The sequence below is a fragment of the Thermobia domestica genome, chromosome 3 (genome assembly GCF_964235325.1).
Source record: "Thermobia domestica chromosome 3, izTheDome1.hap1.1, whole genome shotgun sequence".
Lineage (NCBI taxonomy): Eukaryota > Metazoa > Arthropoda > Insecta > Zygentoma > Lepismatidae > Thermobia > Thermobia domestica.
The window spans coordinates 76,614,341-76,627,280 of NC_137456.1; the positions used below are offsets into that span (position 1 = coordinate 76,614,341).

The window sequence follows — 12,940 nt, forward strand, 5'->3', positions numbered from 1 at the left end:
CCCAACTTTCTGGGCTAGTCGAGATAAAAATCGATGGGCTAACAAATTTCATCTTTTGGGCCAATATAGTTAATAAGGTGTGAAAACCAAAGTTTTGGGGCGTTAACTTAACGTGAGCTCTTAACTTTTTGGGCAAGTTGAGATAATGGGTGTACCAGGTACTAAACTTCATGGGCCTTCCAACCCATTATTATTTAGCATTTGGGGCACTCAAGGAACACAGATATAGGGTCTCCAAATGTGAAAATGAAAATGCAATCTTTAAGTTTTATGTCCGACTGTCATCCTGGGTAGACTAAAGGAGACGCAGATGATGAGAATAAATGGAATGGTGAAATGAAAGAGTTGTGGGAAAGGGAAACTCCGAGAAAACCCTCATACACGGTGTTTGTTCACCACAAACCCCACTTTGCGCAAGTTGGTATAGAACCAGGGCCCCGCATCATGTGTGAATCCTCTGCCACTAAGCCACTGCGGCCCAGAAGTCCTCGAGACGAGACACATAGGCGTATACCTAACGTGTAATTTGTTCGTAGCGGGAATTTCTGTTATGGTATAGTTAATTACATACAATGAAAAACCGAAAATGTGATGTGGACAATCGCGACCGAAAATATAATGTGGACAATCTCGAACAAGCAATAAACAATCTGCGTGATTTGTTTTAGATTTCGGAAAATAGGTTCTGCCAGATTTACGCTTATCGACTGTAATCGTTTATTTATTTGTTTATTTATTTGGGAGGGAGGCAAGATATAATACATTTAAGTCATTACACATGCAAAGAGATGTTTTATGGTAATGGTTTTTTTGCTGAAATATAACTTCGGTATCTTTTATACGTGTTTAGGAGCTGACAAGTAAACCTTACGTTTGGGTGAATCGAGTTGCTGACTGAGACACATATGAGAAAGTAGTACTAAATGTGGTCAGTATTTCAGTGAAGTTATAGTTGCGAAGCTCCAGGGGTTTAGGAGATACAGCTATCAGAACATCACATGGAAGTACAGAATAGTCTTCATACAGTTAGAGGTAAAAGCTCTGTAAGACCTCTTGTAACGACAAAATTTGAATAACAAATATATGGGTATATATTAGGACTAGGGGGAAGTCATATAGTAAGGGTATACCTGACGGCGGCCATCTTGAAATCCGCCATTTGGAATTAAGGTTAAGTTTTTAAAATAGGAATAGGGTCATGTGATACATGATTTAAGGCGCAAATTTAATCAGAAGAACAATGGTCACGTTAATTTTGAGTTACGCACAATTGGTAAAAAGTTACAGGGAAATTAAATATTGTTGCAGCATATGTATTAGTCCTTTACCCCACCTTGTAAATTTTGTTTTAATGATAATAATTAAATAAAAAGCAGGTGGAGAAATATTAGGTCTATGGTAAGAGTTGCCTTCATGGCGGCCATGTTCAAATCCGCCATTTTGAAGCAGACAAAAGTTTTAAACAAAACGCATAACAGTGATACCTGATTAATAGCAAATTTTACCATAACTCCAACGGTATAACATTTTGGCTTTATCATTAAGCATCATTTGTTATCGCATAAACAAGTTGCTAATTTAAGGAAAAATGACCAAAGAATAATTGAGTCATAATTGAACGTGGATCTTTCTTCCAGAAAAGTCCTCAATTAGTACAATCAATATGTAGTTCAGAAAAGAGTGCATGACTTGCACAAATGCTCTGCTCACAGTGAGCACACCTGACAAAGGCAATCGAGTTACACATGACACATCTGTCGTTAACAATTCCGTCAAAGTAGTAGTCGTAAGGAGCGATCCATTTAATTTTTTGCTGGTTAATGATAAAGCAAAAATGGTTATACCGTTGGAGTTATGGTAAAATTTGCTATTAATCAGGTATCACTGTTATGCGTTTTGTTTAAAACTTTTGTCTGCTTCAAAATGGCGGATTTGAACATGGCCGCCATGAAGGCAACTCTTACCATAGACCTAATATTTCTCCACCTGCTTTTTATTTAATTATTATCATTAAAACAAAATTTAAAAGGTGGGGTAAAGGACTAATACATATGCTGCAACAATATTTAATTTCCCTGTAACTTTTTACCAATTGTGCGTAACTCAAAATTAACGTGACCATTGTTCTTCTGATTAAATTTGCGCCTTAAATCATGTATCACATGACCCTATTCCTATTTTAAAAACTTAACCTTAATTCCAAATGGCGGATTTCAAGATGGCCGCCGTCAGGTATACCCTTACTATATGACTTCCCACTAGTCCTAATATATACCCATATATTTGTTATTCACCTTTTGTCGTTACAAGAGGTCTTACAGAGCTTTTACCTCCAACTGTATGAAGACTATTCTGTACTTCCATGATGTTCTGATAGCTGTATCTCCTAAACCCCTGGAGCTTCGCACCTACAACCTCACTGAAATACTGACGTATGGCAAGATAGCCCCCCCACTTTAGAAAATTGAAACAATGACTAGGTCATTCGTTTGTACTACGTTTGTACCGTTTGTACCGAAAATATTTTCGTTTGTACCATTTTCCTTATAGGGTTACTTGAGAGGTCGACTGGGGGGGCTATCTTGGCGCCAAGATAGCCCCCCCGTATCACAGCACAAAAAATTGGAATACACCATTCGAAAGCAAATCGTTTGTACCGTTTGTACCGAAAAAAGTTTTGTTTGTACCCTGATAGTTTTCGACAAACAGGGGATGACATTTGGGGGGGACTATCTTGGCGCCAAGATAGCCCTCCCCGTATCACAGCACAAAAATTTGAAATACACCATTCGAAAGCAAATCGTTTGTACCGTTTGTACCGAAAAAAGTTTTGTTTGTACCCTGATAGTTTTCGAAAAACAGGGCATGACATTTGGGGGGGCTATCTTGGCGCCAAGATAGCCCTCCCGTATCACAGCACAAAAAATTGGAATACACCATTCGAAAGCAAATCGTTTGTACCGTTTGTACCGAAAATGTTTTGTTTGTACCCTGATAGTTTTCGAAAAACAGGGGATGATATTTGGGGCGGGGAGTTATCTTGGCGCCAAGATAGCCCCCCCGTATCACAGCACAAACATTTGAAATACACCATTCGAAAGCAAATCGTTTGTACCGTTTGTACCGAAAAAAAAATTGTTTGTACCCTGATAGTTTTCGAGAAACAGGGGATGAGATTTGGTGGCTATCTGTTCGCAAGATAGGCCCCCTAATGTGTACTTTTTCCATGTCCATTAATAAGTATTATATGTTTATCCATGTGAATTGATGTGTATTTAGAATTCTGGTTGTGCATATCAAAATAAAAAAAAATGAATTTTTCGGTAATAACGTTAGGATTGAATCGGCGAGTGGGAAAACAGTGAGAGTCCACAATAAACCATTTTGAAGTAAAGGAAAAAATAACACTAAAGATGTAGAACTACAAGTTGTAATGAAGAGTAGTGCAATTTGCAAGACCTTGCACGTTATAACAGAATGCTATAATGCCGACTGTACATTTCTGGCATTAACAAACGAAAGTTATTTTTTCAAATATCTCAAAATGCGTTTTGTGGACTAGTAGCGGTTTTATACTCACCGATTCAATTAAATTTTCTCTATTTGTGCCCTTTTCCGTAAACAAATACCGTAAAAAGAATAACGAAGTGTGTACAAATTCAGAAAGAAACTGGCGCCAAGATAGCCCCCGCCCAAAATATCACCCCCTGTTTCTCGAAAACTATCAGGGTACAAACAAAACTTTTTTCGGTACAAACGGTACAAACGATTTGCTTTCGAATGGTGCATTTCAAATTTTTGTGCTGTGATACGGGGGGGGGGCTATCTTGGCCCCAAGATAGGCCCCCCAAATGTCATCCTCTGTTTCTCGAAAACTATCAGGGTACAAACAAAACTTTTTTCGGTACAAACGGTACAAACGATTTCCTTTCGAATGGTGTATTCCAATTTTTTGTGCTGTGATACGGGGGGCTATCTTGGCGCCAAGATAGCCCCCGCCCCAAATATCATTCCCTGTTTTTCGAAAACTATCAGAGTACAAACAAAACTTTTTTCGGTACAAACGGTACAAACAATTTCCTTTCGAATGGTGTATTTCAAATTTTTGTGCTGTGATATGGGGGGGGCTATCTTGGCGCCAAGATAGCCTCCCGCCCCAAATATCATCCTCTGTTTCTCGAAAACTATCAGGGTACAAATAAAAAATTTTCGGTACAAACGGTACAATGGATTTGCTTTCAAATGGTGTATTTCAAATTTTTGTGCTGTGATACGGGGGGGCTATCTTGGCGCCAAGAAAGCCTCCCCAAATATCATCCCCTGTTTGTCGAAAACTATCAGGGTACAAACAAAACTTTTTTCGGTACAAAGGGTACAAACGATTTGCTTTCGAATGGTGTATTTCAAATTTATGTGCTGTGATACGGGGGGGGGCTATCTTGGCGCCAAGATAGCCCCCCCAAATGTCATCCCCTGTTTCTCGAAAACTATCAGGATACAAACAAAACTTTTTTCGGTACAAACGGCACAAACGATTTGCTTTCGAATGGTGTATTCCAATTTTTTGTGCTGTGATACGGGGGGGCTATCTTGGCGCCAAGATAGCCCCGCCAGTCGACCTCTCAAGTAACCCTATAAGGAAAATGGTACAAACGAAAATATTTTCGGTACAAACGGTACAAACGTAGTACAAACGAATGACCTAGTCATTGTTTCAATTTTCTAAAGTGGGGGGGCTATCTTGCCATACGTGAAATACTGACCACATTTAGTACTACTTTCTCATATGTGTCTCAGTCAGCAACTCGATTCACCCAAACGTAAGGTTTACTTGTGAGATTATTATCTAATAATTATAAGAAAGATACAAGTTTTTTTTTTCACCTTCGTACAACAATTCATGTTTAATAGGCGTATAGAAGGGGCTCATGCAAAAAACATTGGGACTCCATTTCTGGGACCCCATGGTGGGGGCCCGGTTCCTGACCACCACTGTGCTGAGGGGAATCGGATCTTTCCAACGTCACCATCTGTATGAACAACTCCATGCTTAAACGAGAAATAGAGTGGACTCGAGCCCAACATTTCGGAACCACATTTTCTGGAGCTTCGAGGCCAGGGCCCAATTTCTGACATTACCGCTTTCGTTAATCGACCCCGACCTTTCAAACGCTAACACTATAGTACAACACCATGTTAAATAGGCAGATAAAAGAGACCTGAACCCAAACTTTTTGGATCTCATTTCTGGAGTCTCAGGTCCCGGAGCTTTCCAACACCACAATATGTATCCAATAACTCCATGCTTAAAAGAAAAATGGAATGAAGCCAAGCTCAAAATTTCGGGACACCATTTTTGGACCTTTGAGACAAGGGCCCAATTTCTGACGTTAACACTGTGCTCAGACGACCCGAACATTTCCAACTTTACCACCCACATACAATTCCATGTTTAATAGGCGTATAGAAAGAACCCGCGCCCAAAACTTCGGGACCCTATTTTTCTGGAGCCCCATGGCTGGGGCCCGGTTTCTGATATCACCACTGTGCTCGGGAGACCCGGACTTTTCCAATGCCACCATCTGCATCCACTAACTCCATGTCTAACACGGCTTCCCCATTGTAGGAGGATTTTGATGAATTTTCTGCAGGTTCTTTACAACTATTTACAACGTTTCAAACTATTCATAAGAAATGAAATTTCAATACATTAGAAACTATGTTCTTTTAAAATGTTCAAAATGGATGACAGCATTGATTTCCAGTAATAATTGTAAACTTTCGTAATTTTATTCTCTATTTGAATAGTAGTTTAATTTCGAATCTTTTACGGTTAAAAATATTTTTGTGAAATGTAACGGAATACATTGAAATGCTCCTACTCCCACGGGTACGTGTTCCAATTATAAATCGCTTTGAGGTTCAGTGTACAAATGAGAAACTCCCAAAGCGAAGTACAATATTGTAACGTTGTTGGCATACATATGAGAATAACTGGTGATTTGGCCGTTAAGCTGTACATAAAATCATATAAATTTTCATTCATATTACGCAGACAAGTACACACAGAACAGCATATGAATCTTTATCTGACTTTTGTTTCTCTAACTTTCTGACAGCCTTTACGAAATAATATCTTTACAATCGAAATATTCGTTAAACATTATTATTATTCTTATCCTTCAATATTCATCATACATCATATTCTTCATTACTTTAAATTCTTCATATTACATAACTATTTTACATTATATTCCGTCGAAGCTGTTTCAAAGTTAGTATTACACTTCTGACATAGTCATCATTACAAATCATAATTGATTCTCAATCCATACGCCTGTAACTTGTCCATCCTACCTGCAGTGTGGATCCTACGCAGTTTCGACCGTACGCAGTTTCGATCGTACGCAGTTTCGATCCTACGCAGTTTCGACGCTACGCAGTTTCGACCGTACGCAGTTTCGATCCTACGCAGTTTCGACGCTACGCAGTTTCGACCGTATGCAGTTTCGATCCTACGCAGTTTCGACGCTACGCAGTTTCGACCGTACGCAGTTTCGATCCTACGCAGTTTAGGCCGTGTGGAGTCCATGAATATAACCCTAATTTATAGCTGCACAGGTTAAAGAAATTAAAGAGAGAAAAAAATATATATATTTTTTGAGCGCATGATTAAAACTTAAATTATTTCAGGGCAACTGCGTACGATCGAAACTGCGTACGGTCGAAACTGCGTAGCGTCGAAACTGCGTAGCGTCGAAACTGCGTACGATCGAAACTGCGTAGGATCGAAACAGGTTTTGAGCTGAATTTTTCGATCGTACGCAGTTTCGACGCTACGCAGTTTCGATCCTACGCCGCATTCCCGTTTACTCACGTGTTACTTGAGAGGTTGTCAATATTGCTTGCAGTTTAACATAATAATAGAAAAAAACTTGTATTAAGATGATTATTCAATTCGATATTTTCAGTTCGACTTGCTAGACACACAGTGTTTCTTTCAGAAAAAAAAAATTCAAGGGGGGGCACTACTAATACTATTGTATTTATTATTATATTATAGACGTGTTATTTTGGTCTCTTCCGGGGGTTAGTGCCTCCCCAAAAACATGTTTGGAAGAAACACTTTAGACATATGGTTTAGTATTCAAATATAATACTTTTTTTTGACAAAAGTGTCACTTTCTTATAAAAGGTTTTGCAAATGAATTTTCCTACAAAATGACGCTTAATGTGTTTGTTAGTGGCGTAAGTTAAGGAATTGATATCACTAATCACACTTTATTCCAAAAAATATTTGTGAGAGGTGGAGGGCAAAATGAAGCCGTGAAAGTTGCACTGGTAGCTTCAGAGAGGGAAGGGAGAAGCTAATGACTTACTCGGGCGAAGGCAAATGCCCTTTCCCAGAAGTATACCTGGCAGGGATAAAAGTGGGGGGAACACAGGGGGACGACGTTATGCCACTTCCAAAAATGTCTATGGCATCCCTCCACTTCCTAAAAAGTACTGTTTCCGTACTTTTTATTTTTAGTTGTTTTATTTTTTGAATTAAGTTTAGTTAATTTTTGAGACATAAATAAATATTAAGATAATTTAAGTAGCGGTTGGATAATTACAAAATACTGAAGTAGATTGTATCTATTGGTAGAAATAAAAGAAAAAAGTGAGATGCATCTTTTTTATTATTTTTTTATGGTAACATACAAGAAATTTTTAGTATATACTTACATTTTAATTTTAAATTAAAAACCTGCACGGAGGGAGACCTGGGATATGAACTCCTTGTAAATTTGTTCTCTTTTCTATAACCAAAACTAAGGTTCAACTTACGGAAAGAAATTAGAAGGTAGTACAGCCTTATCCATCTTTGCTGTTGAATAGAGAGTCACTGTGATTATGAATACTTAACAACAATTCAGTATAAACAAATCTTTCCTTTTGTTTGTCTTGCACCCAGTTTATATATCGTTTTGCCTTTCACCTGTTGTACTTATACTTGTATTTGTTTTTGTTTTTAACTTACACTAATCTTAGAAGTCTTTGCTTCCTAGAAAGTGAATATTTCCTATGTTTAGGAAGTATTACTTAATCCTATTTTTACAATAATATTAAATTCTCTCTCTCTTTTTTTTTATACACATTTAATAGTCCAAATCATATCACAGTACAATGGACAAATATACGCACGGGGGTCGGCGTGACGTCACCCGTCCCTCTACCTTTTCAGATCCACTTTTACCCCTTACCTGGAAGAAACATTGTAACTAATCCGTTCTTTAGTGCTGCTTTTAAGATGAAATTGCCGAATATGCCAGTATAATTTACGTCTGAATGAAACGATTAAAGAAATTGCAAAACACTTTTTTTTTTTTTTTTTTTTTTGGTTCACGATTACAGTTGAATGAACTTAATGACCTACGACCATGCTGTACTTTCGTCCCAAATTACTGGTTTGCGTTATTAGTGAAAACAAGTTAACAAAGGTGGCCGTCGGCTGTGGATAGCAAAAGGGAAGGAAAGCCAGGCATGAAGATAGAAAATGTCATTGCATGTCCATTTGTGAACGTATATATATTATTTCATGTTATGGCCTGCTTTAAAATAATTACTAGTTTCCTCAGTCTTTTCTGTTATGTTATTTACTGAGAAGGCGTTTCGTTTCTAACTTCACCAAAGGAGGCAAAAAGTTCACGCTAAAATTTCCCAGATTGATGCAACATGAACAATTAGCTCTTTTTATGTGTAAAATGTATGTTCACAATGAACGAAATCAAATAAAATCTTAAAGGTGACCTCTTATAATTATGATCTTAGATCATACAGATATGAGCTGTTAAAGTGCATATGAAATGGAAGGAAGTAAGTTTGTTCTGAAATAGTAAAGGTAGGTTGTCATGCTGCAAGAATCTTGTAGCTGTGCTGTCATTAAAAAATCTTGCAGCCCTACAATCTTTCAGACCCAGTAACTTGGAGCGCCACCATCCCAAAATTCATTGTTTTATATCTCACCGTTTTGCATCCATTTTGCACCACATTGCACCCTGATTAAAATATATTTTACCTTCACCATTACTGACAAATTCAAAATTCAAAATGGTGTTCCAAGTCCTTAAATTTTTAAAGTCTGGTTTCGAAGGGGGGTCCGGGCCCCCGTTTGGCTACGTGCCTGTATTTACTCAAGACTCTATACCCTTTCACGCGCATGGCAAGTTCTGTGACCTCGTGTCACAAGCTTTGAGCAATTCGAGCAGGGGCGTCTTCACTCAGTGGGGCATCTTTACACAAGACACTATATATCTAGTGAAGATCTATCTGTGAGGCAGGCCCGTAATCAGCCCCAAAATGTAGTGAGGCGCCCGGCAGAAGTTAGGGGGCCTGATCCAACCATATTATAGTTCATTTGCAAGCCTACCGTGAAAATTTTAGGGAGCCAGTAAAAATTTAGGGGGCTTGGCCCCCCGTATCCCCTGTGGAAACGGGCCTGGCGCTAGGTGAATGCTTTCTATGCAAAAAGCTAATCAAACACAGTTTCTGAATGTATTTATTATTATTATTATTATTATTATTATTATTATTATTATTATTATTATTATTATTATTAGTATTAGTATTATTATTATTATTATTATTATTATTATTATTATTAAAGATAAAGAACTGTCATAAGCAGATATATCCATAGGTATAATCAGAAACATGCATTTGTTAATTTTTTTAGATGTATTCTCTAATATGCAGTGGACTATACCGAATTTCTTCAAAGTGGAATAACTTCCAAGTTCATATCGTTTCAAGATTTTTGTAAACATGTTTAATACTGTAAATGTTCATGTTTTAATACTATCTTGTTCAAAGTGGGGAGGTGTTAAAACCCCTTTGCGTACGCCATTACCATCATGTACGCCATTTTATCAACCACCTTTTGATTCTTCTGAAATTTCTGCTATTTTTTATGCAATTAATGTTTTAAGCCATGGGACAGAGATTTACGAAAATATAGTACACAAGTTTGTTACTGATGTGCTGATACCTGATGTGCTGATGTTCAAGTTTTACGTCCCACGATTATGCCGGCTAGGCTAAAGGAGATGGTGATGGCGAGAAATGAATGAAATAGTGGAATGAAGAAAGTGGGAGGAAACGGGAGAACCCCGAGAAAACCCACGCACGCGGTTTGTCCATCACAAATTCACAAGCCTGAATCGAACCAAGGACCCCATGCACCAGCTGTGAACACTTCCACTGAACCACCGCGCCACTACAAGTTCGTTATTTTTAAAAGTTAATGTATTAATCAAAAACTATTATTTTAATTTGCTGGAGTTACGTTCCCTCTTTCTGAGGTAACTGTGAGAATGAAAGCAAATTATTGTGTGAGTATATTCAATAATACAAGTATTTCCATGTTTTTAAATGCTAATATTAGTATATTAAGTCTGTTTTCTTTCCGCAGCGTGAATTATACAGGGTGGCTCAAAAATAGGTATACACCCCTGCATTGGTCAAGTATAACATTCTAGCTTATGGGTTTATTTGCCACGGATGTTCTGAGCTTAAGATATAAGTAAAAAGGCTTTAAGAACAAATAATAAAGAAACTAAGTCTGTCTGATGGATAACAATAAGAAATTATATAAAAAGCAATGAGTTGAGTAGTACCGGGCTGTATACCTACTAATGGGCCACCCTGTATAGATAAATTATAAATTATGGATCTAACCCGCAACCCCATGGACCATTCTTGGGGAGGCAAGGGGCTCGTGCTGAAAGTTTTTCTGGGTTTCCTACAATTTAGATAGCTCTGCTTGTATCTTTGCTAGTGCTGCGCGATATCGCTATATATTTACAAGTATCGAAATGTCGTTATTAAAATATCACTGTACGTTTTATCGATATTTTTCGAAATTTAGTATTTTCGGTATTTTGACATTCGATTTCTTATATTTGAATGTATTTATATTTCCATCATTTTTCGGTATTTCGATATATTAATATTTCGATATTTTATCGGTATCGATTTTTGATAACCAAATCCCGATATCTCATAGTCCAAATATTTGTTTGGATATTTGATGAAACACAATACCTGACCGCCCCTCGAAGTTATACAGAAATCGGTGCCACTGGAGACCAATATGCGGCACAGAACAGCACAAATTGAGCACTAAATATTGGCGTAGCTTTCAATCGAATACTAGTGTGGGAGCTAACTTCACACCCCTTCCGAAACAAGTTATTAGTTATTTATCTTTTTCTGGGCATAACGCAAATTCTAAAACATGCGGTACAAATCAGCACAAATTGAGCACTAAATATTGGCATAGGTTTGAATCGAACCTGAGTTAGTGGCGAGGGGGCTAGTGTGAAGTTAGTTCCCCCACCATTGTTGAGTTTCTTCGTTATTAATGGAGACAGGGCCTATATATTTACGGCACAAATTAGCACTAATTCGTTATAGCATTTGCAAGCCTTTACCGATTGAGGGAGGGAAGATAACTTCACTACCCAAGAAAATGTGTTAAATGATTAACGCTACCCATCAACTGGCAACGCTGCTGAAAATCGACAGTAACTACAAAATATTTTGCACGATTACACAAACAAAAAATATATATTAACTGTCATATAAACAAGTGTTTCAGTTTTTAACCTACATAAATAGCCCGCAGCAAAGGATTGCATGTCTATCGTGCATAGCGGTCACATTTTTTTTTCTTATTTTTTCTTACACTTCCTTCCATTGAAATCGGAAGCAACTTTCAAACGTTCTTCTCACCGAGAACTTCCTAATCGAGGATTCCAGGTCGCAACATTATTACATGGATTGCAATGCCTTTCGCATTTAACTCAGCTGACATGGGAGTTCAGATGAGACAGTGGGAGATGATGCCTGCCTAGTATGTGTGATTGGTAAATTGCCAGAGTGTGTGTTCTGTACGTATGTGTTGTATGTAGAAAGGAACTCTAATGGTATTCAACCGTTAGGCCTTCCCAGCTCATTTCGTCATCAGAAGAACTGACAGGACTTCTGTATTCGGCGTGTGAGTTGAGTGAGTGTGTGTGTCCATGTAGGTGTGTGTGTGTGTGTGTTTCTAAAACAGCTGAGAAGTGGAGGCCGTGAGTTTATGCCGAATTCCTATTCCGAAAGGAATTTGTGGAATTTTTCTTCTTTAATTTTTTGTGTATTACACATGGTTCTTATTTAAAGCTAACTCAGTGTTGTGCTTAGTTTTGCAACTTTGCAAGAAGAAATAAAAAAATATATAACGTAGAAACTGTTTTTGTCTGGAAGTTACTACGTGAAAATAGCCCACCCGTGTAGATGCTCTTCAACATGGATCTGTGTGACGTCATCGTGAAGGATGCTGCTGTTGTTCAAGATGAAATGGGTAATTGTTGTTCATTATTTTTTTAAAAAATAGAACGTATGACGTAATGGGCGTCTTGTATTTTAATATATCACTTGACACTGTGACAGCACTTGATTCAGTGGCGGATCCAGGGGGGGGGGCGCTCGTCATCCCCCAGAAGAAGAAACTTTCTTATTTTATATATATAAATAAAACCTATCCCAGAGTTTGAAGCTCTTAAATTAGCTCTAAGTAGCAGTATGTCAACCCCTTCCCCAGAAGTCGATCCTGGATCCGCCCCTGACTTGACTTTTGTTTTGATTAGTTTTCACCAACAACATCTGTTGTTTTATTAGCAGTCATTAAATTAACGTATCATTAAATACGATAAGCATTTACATCTCTTCTTTAACCGACTTATTATAAATAGGACGGGGCGGTAAGTTTCGAGGGGCGGGAAAATCTGTCATAATTATATTATTTAAAATAAATATTTATTGTTGGAAACCAGGGGCGTCATTTCAGACTTTGCTTGGGGGGGGGGGCAAGAGCACCACCGACATAAGACTTTCACGTTTTATACTAGTATAT

The 12,940-nt window shown here is 37.9% G+C and overlaps 1 protein-coding gene across 4 annotated transcripts in view; it reads left to right on the forward strand.

Moving 5' to 3' along the window:
• Positions 1 to 12,940, forward strand: part of LOC145680524 (uncharacterized) — a 250,580-nt gene that overhangs the window by 89,284 nt on the left and 148,356 nt on the right. Inside the window, exon 1 of one of the 4 annotated variants that reach the window (XM_081751135.1) lies at positions 11,770 to 12,388. The exons of 2 other annotated variants lie outside the window; for them this stretch is intronic. In XM_081751135.1, coding sequence (XP_081607261.1) covers positions 12,362 to 12,388 — 27 coding nt within the window. In that variant the 5' untranslated portion in view covers positions 11,770 to 12,361. Of the gene's footprint in view, positions 1 to 11,769; positions 12,389 to 12,940 lie in introns of those variants that run through there. One more of the 4 variants, XM_081751133.1, reaches the window with a different exon arrangement.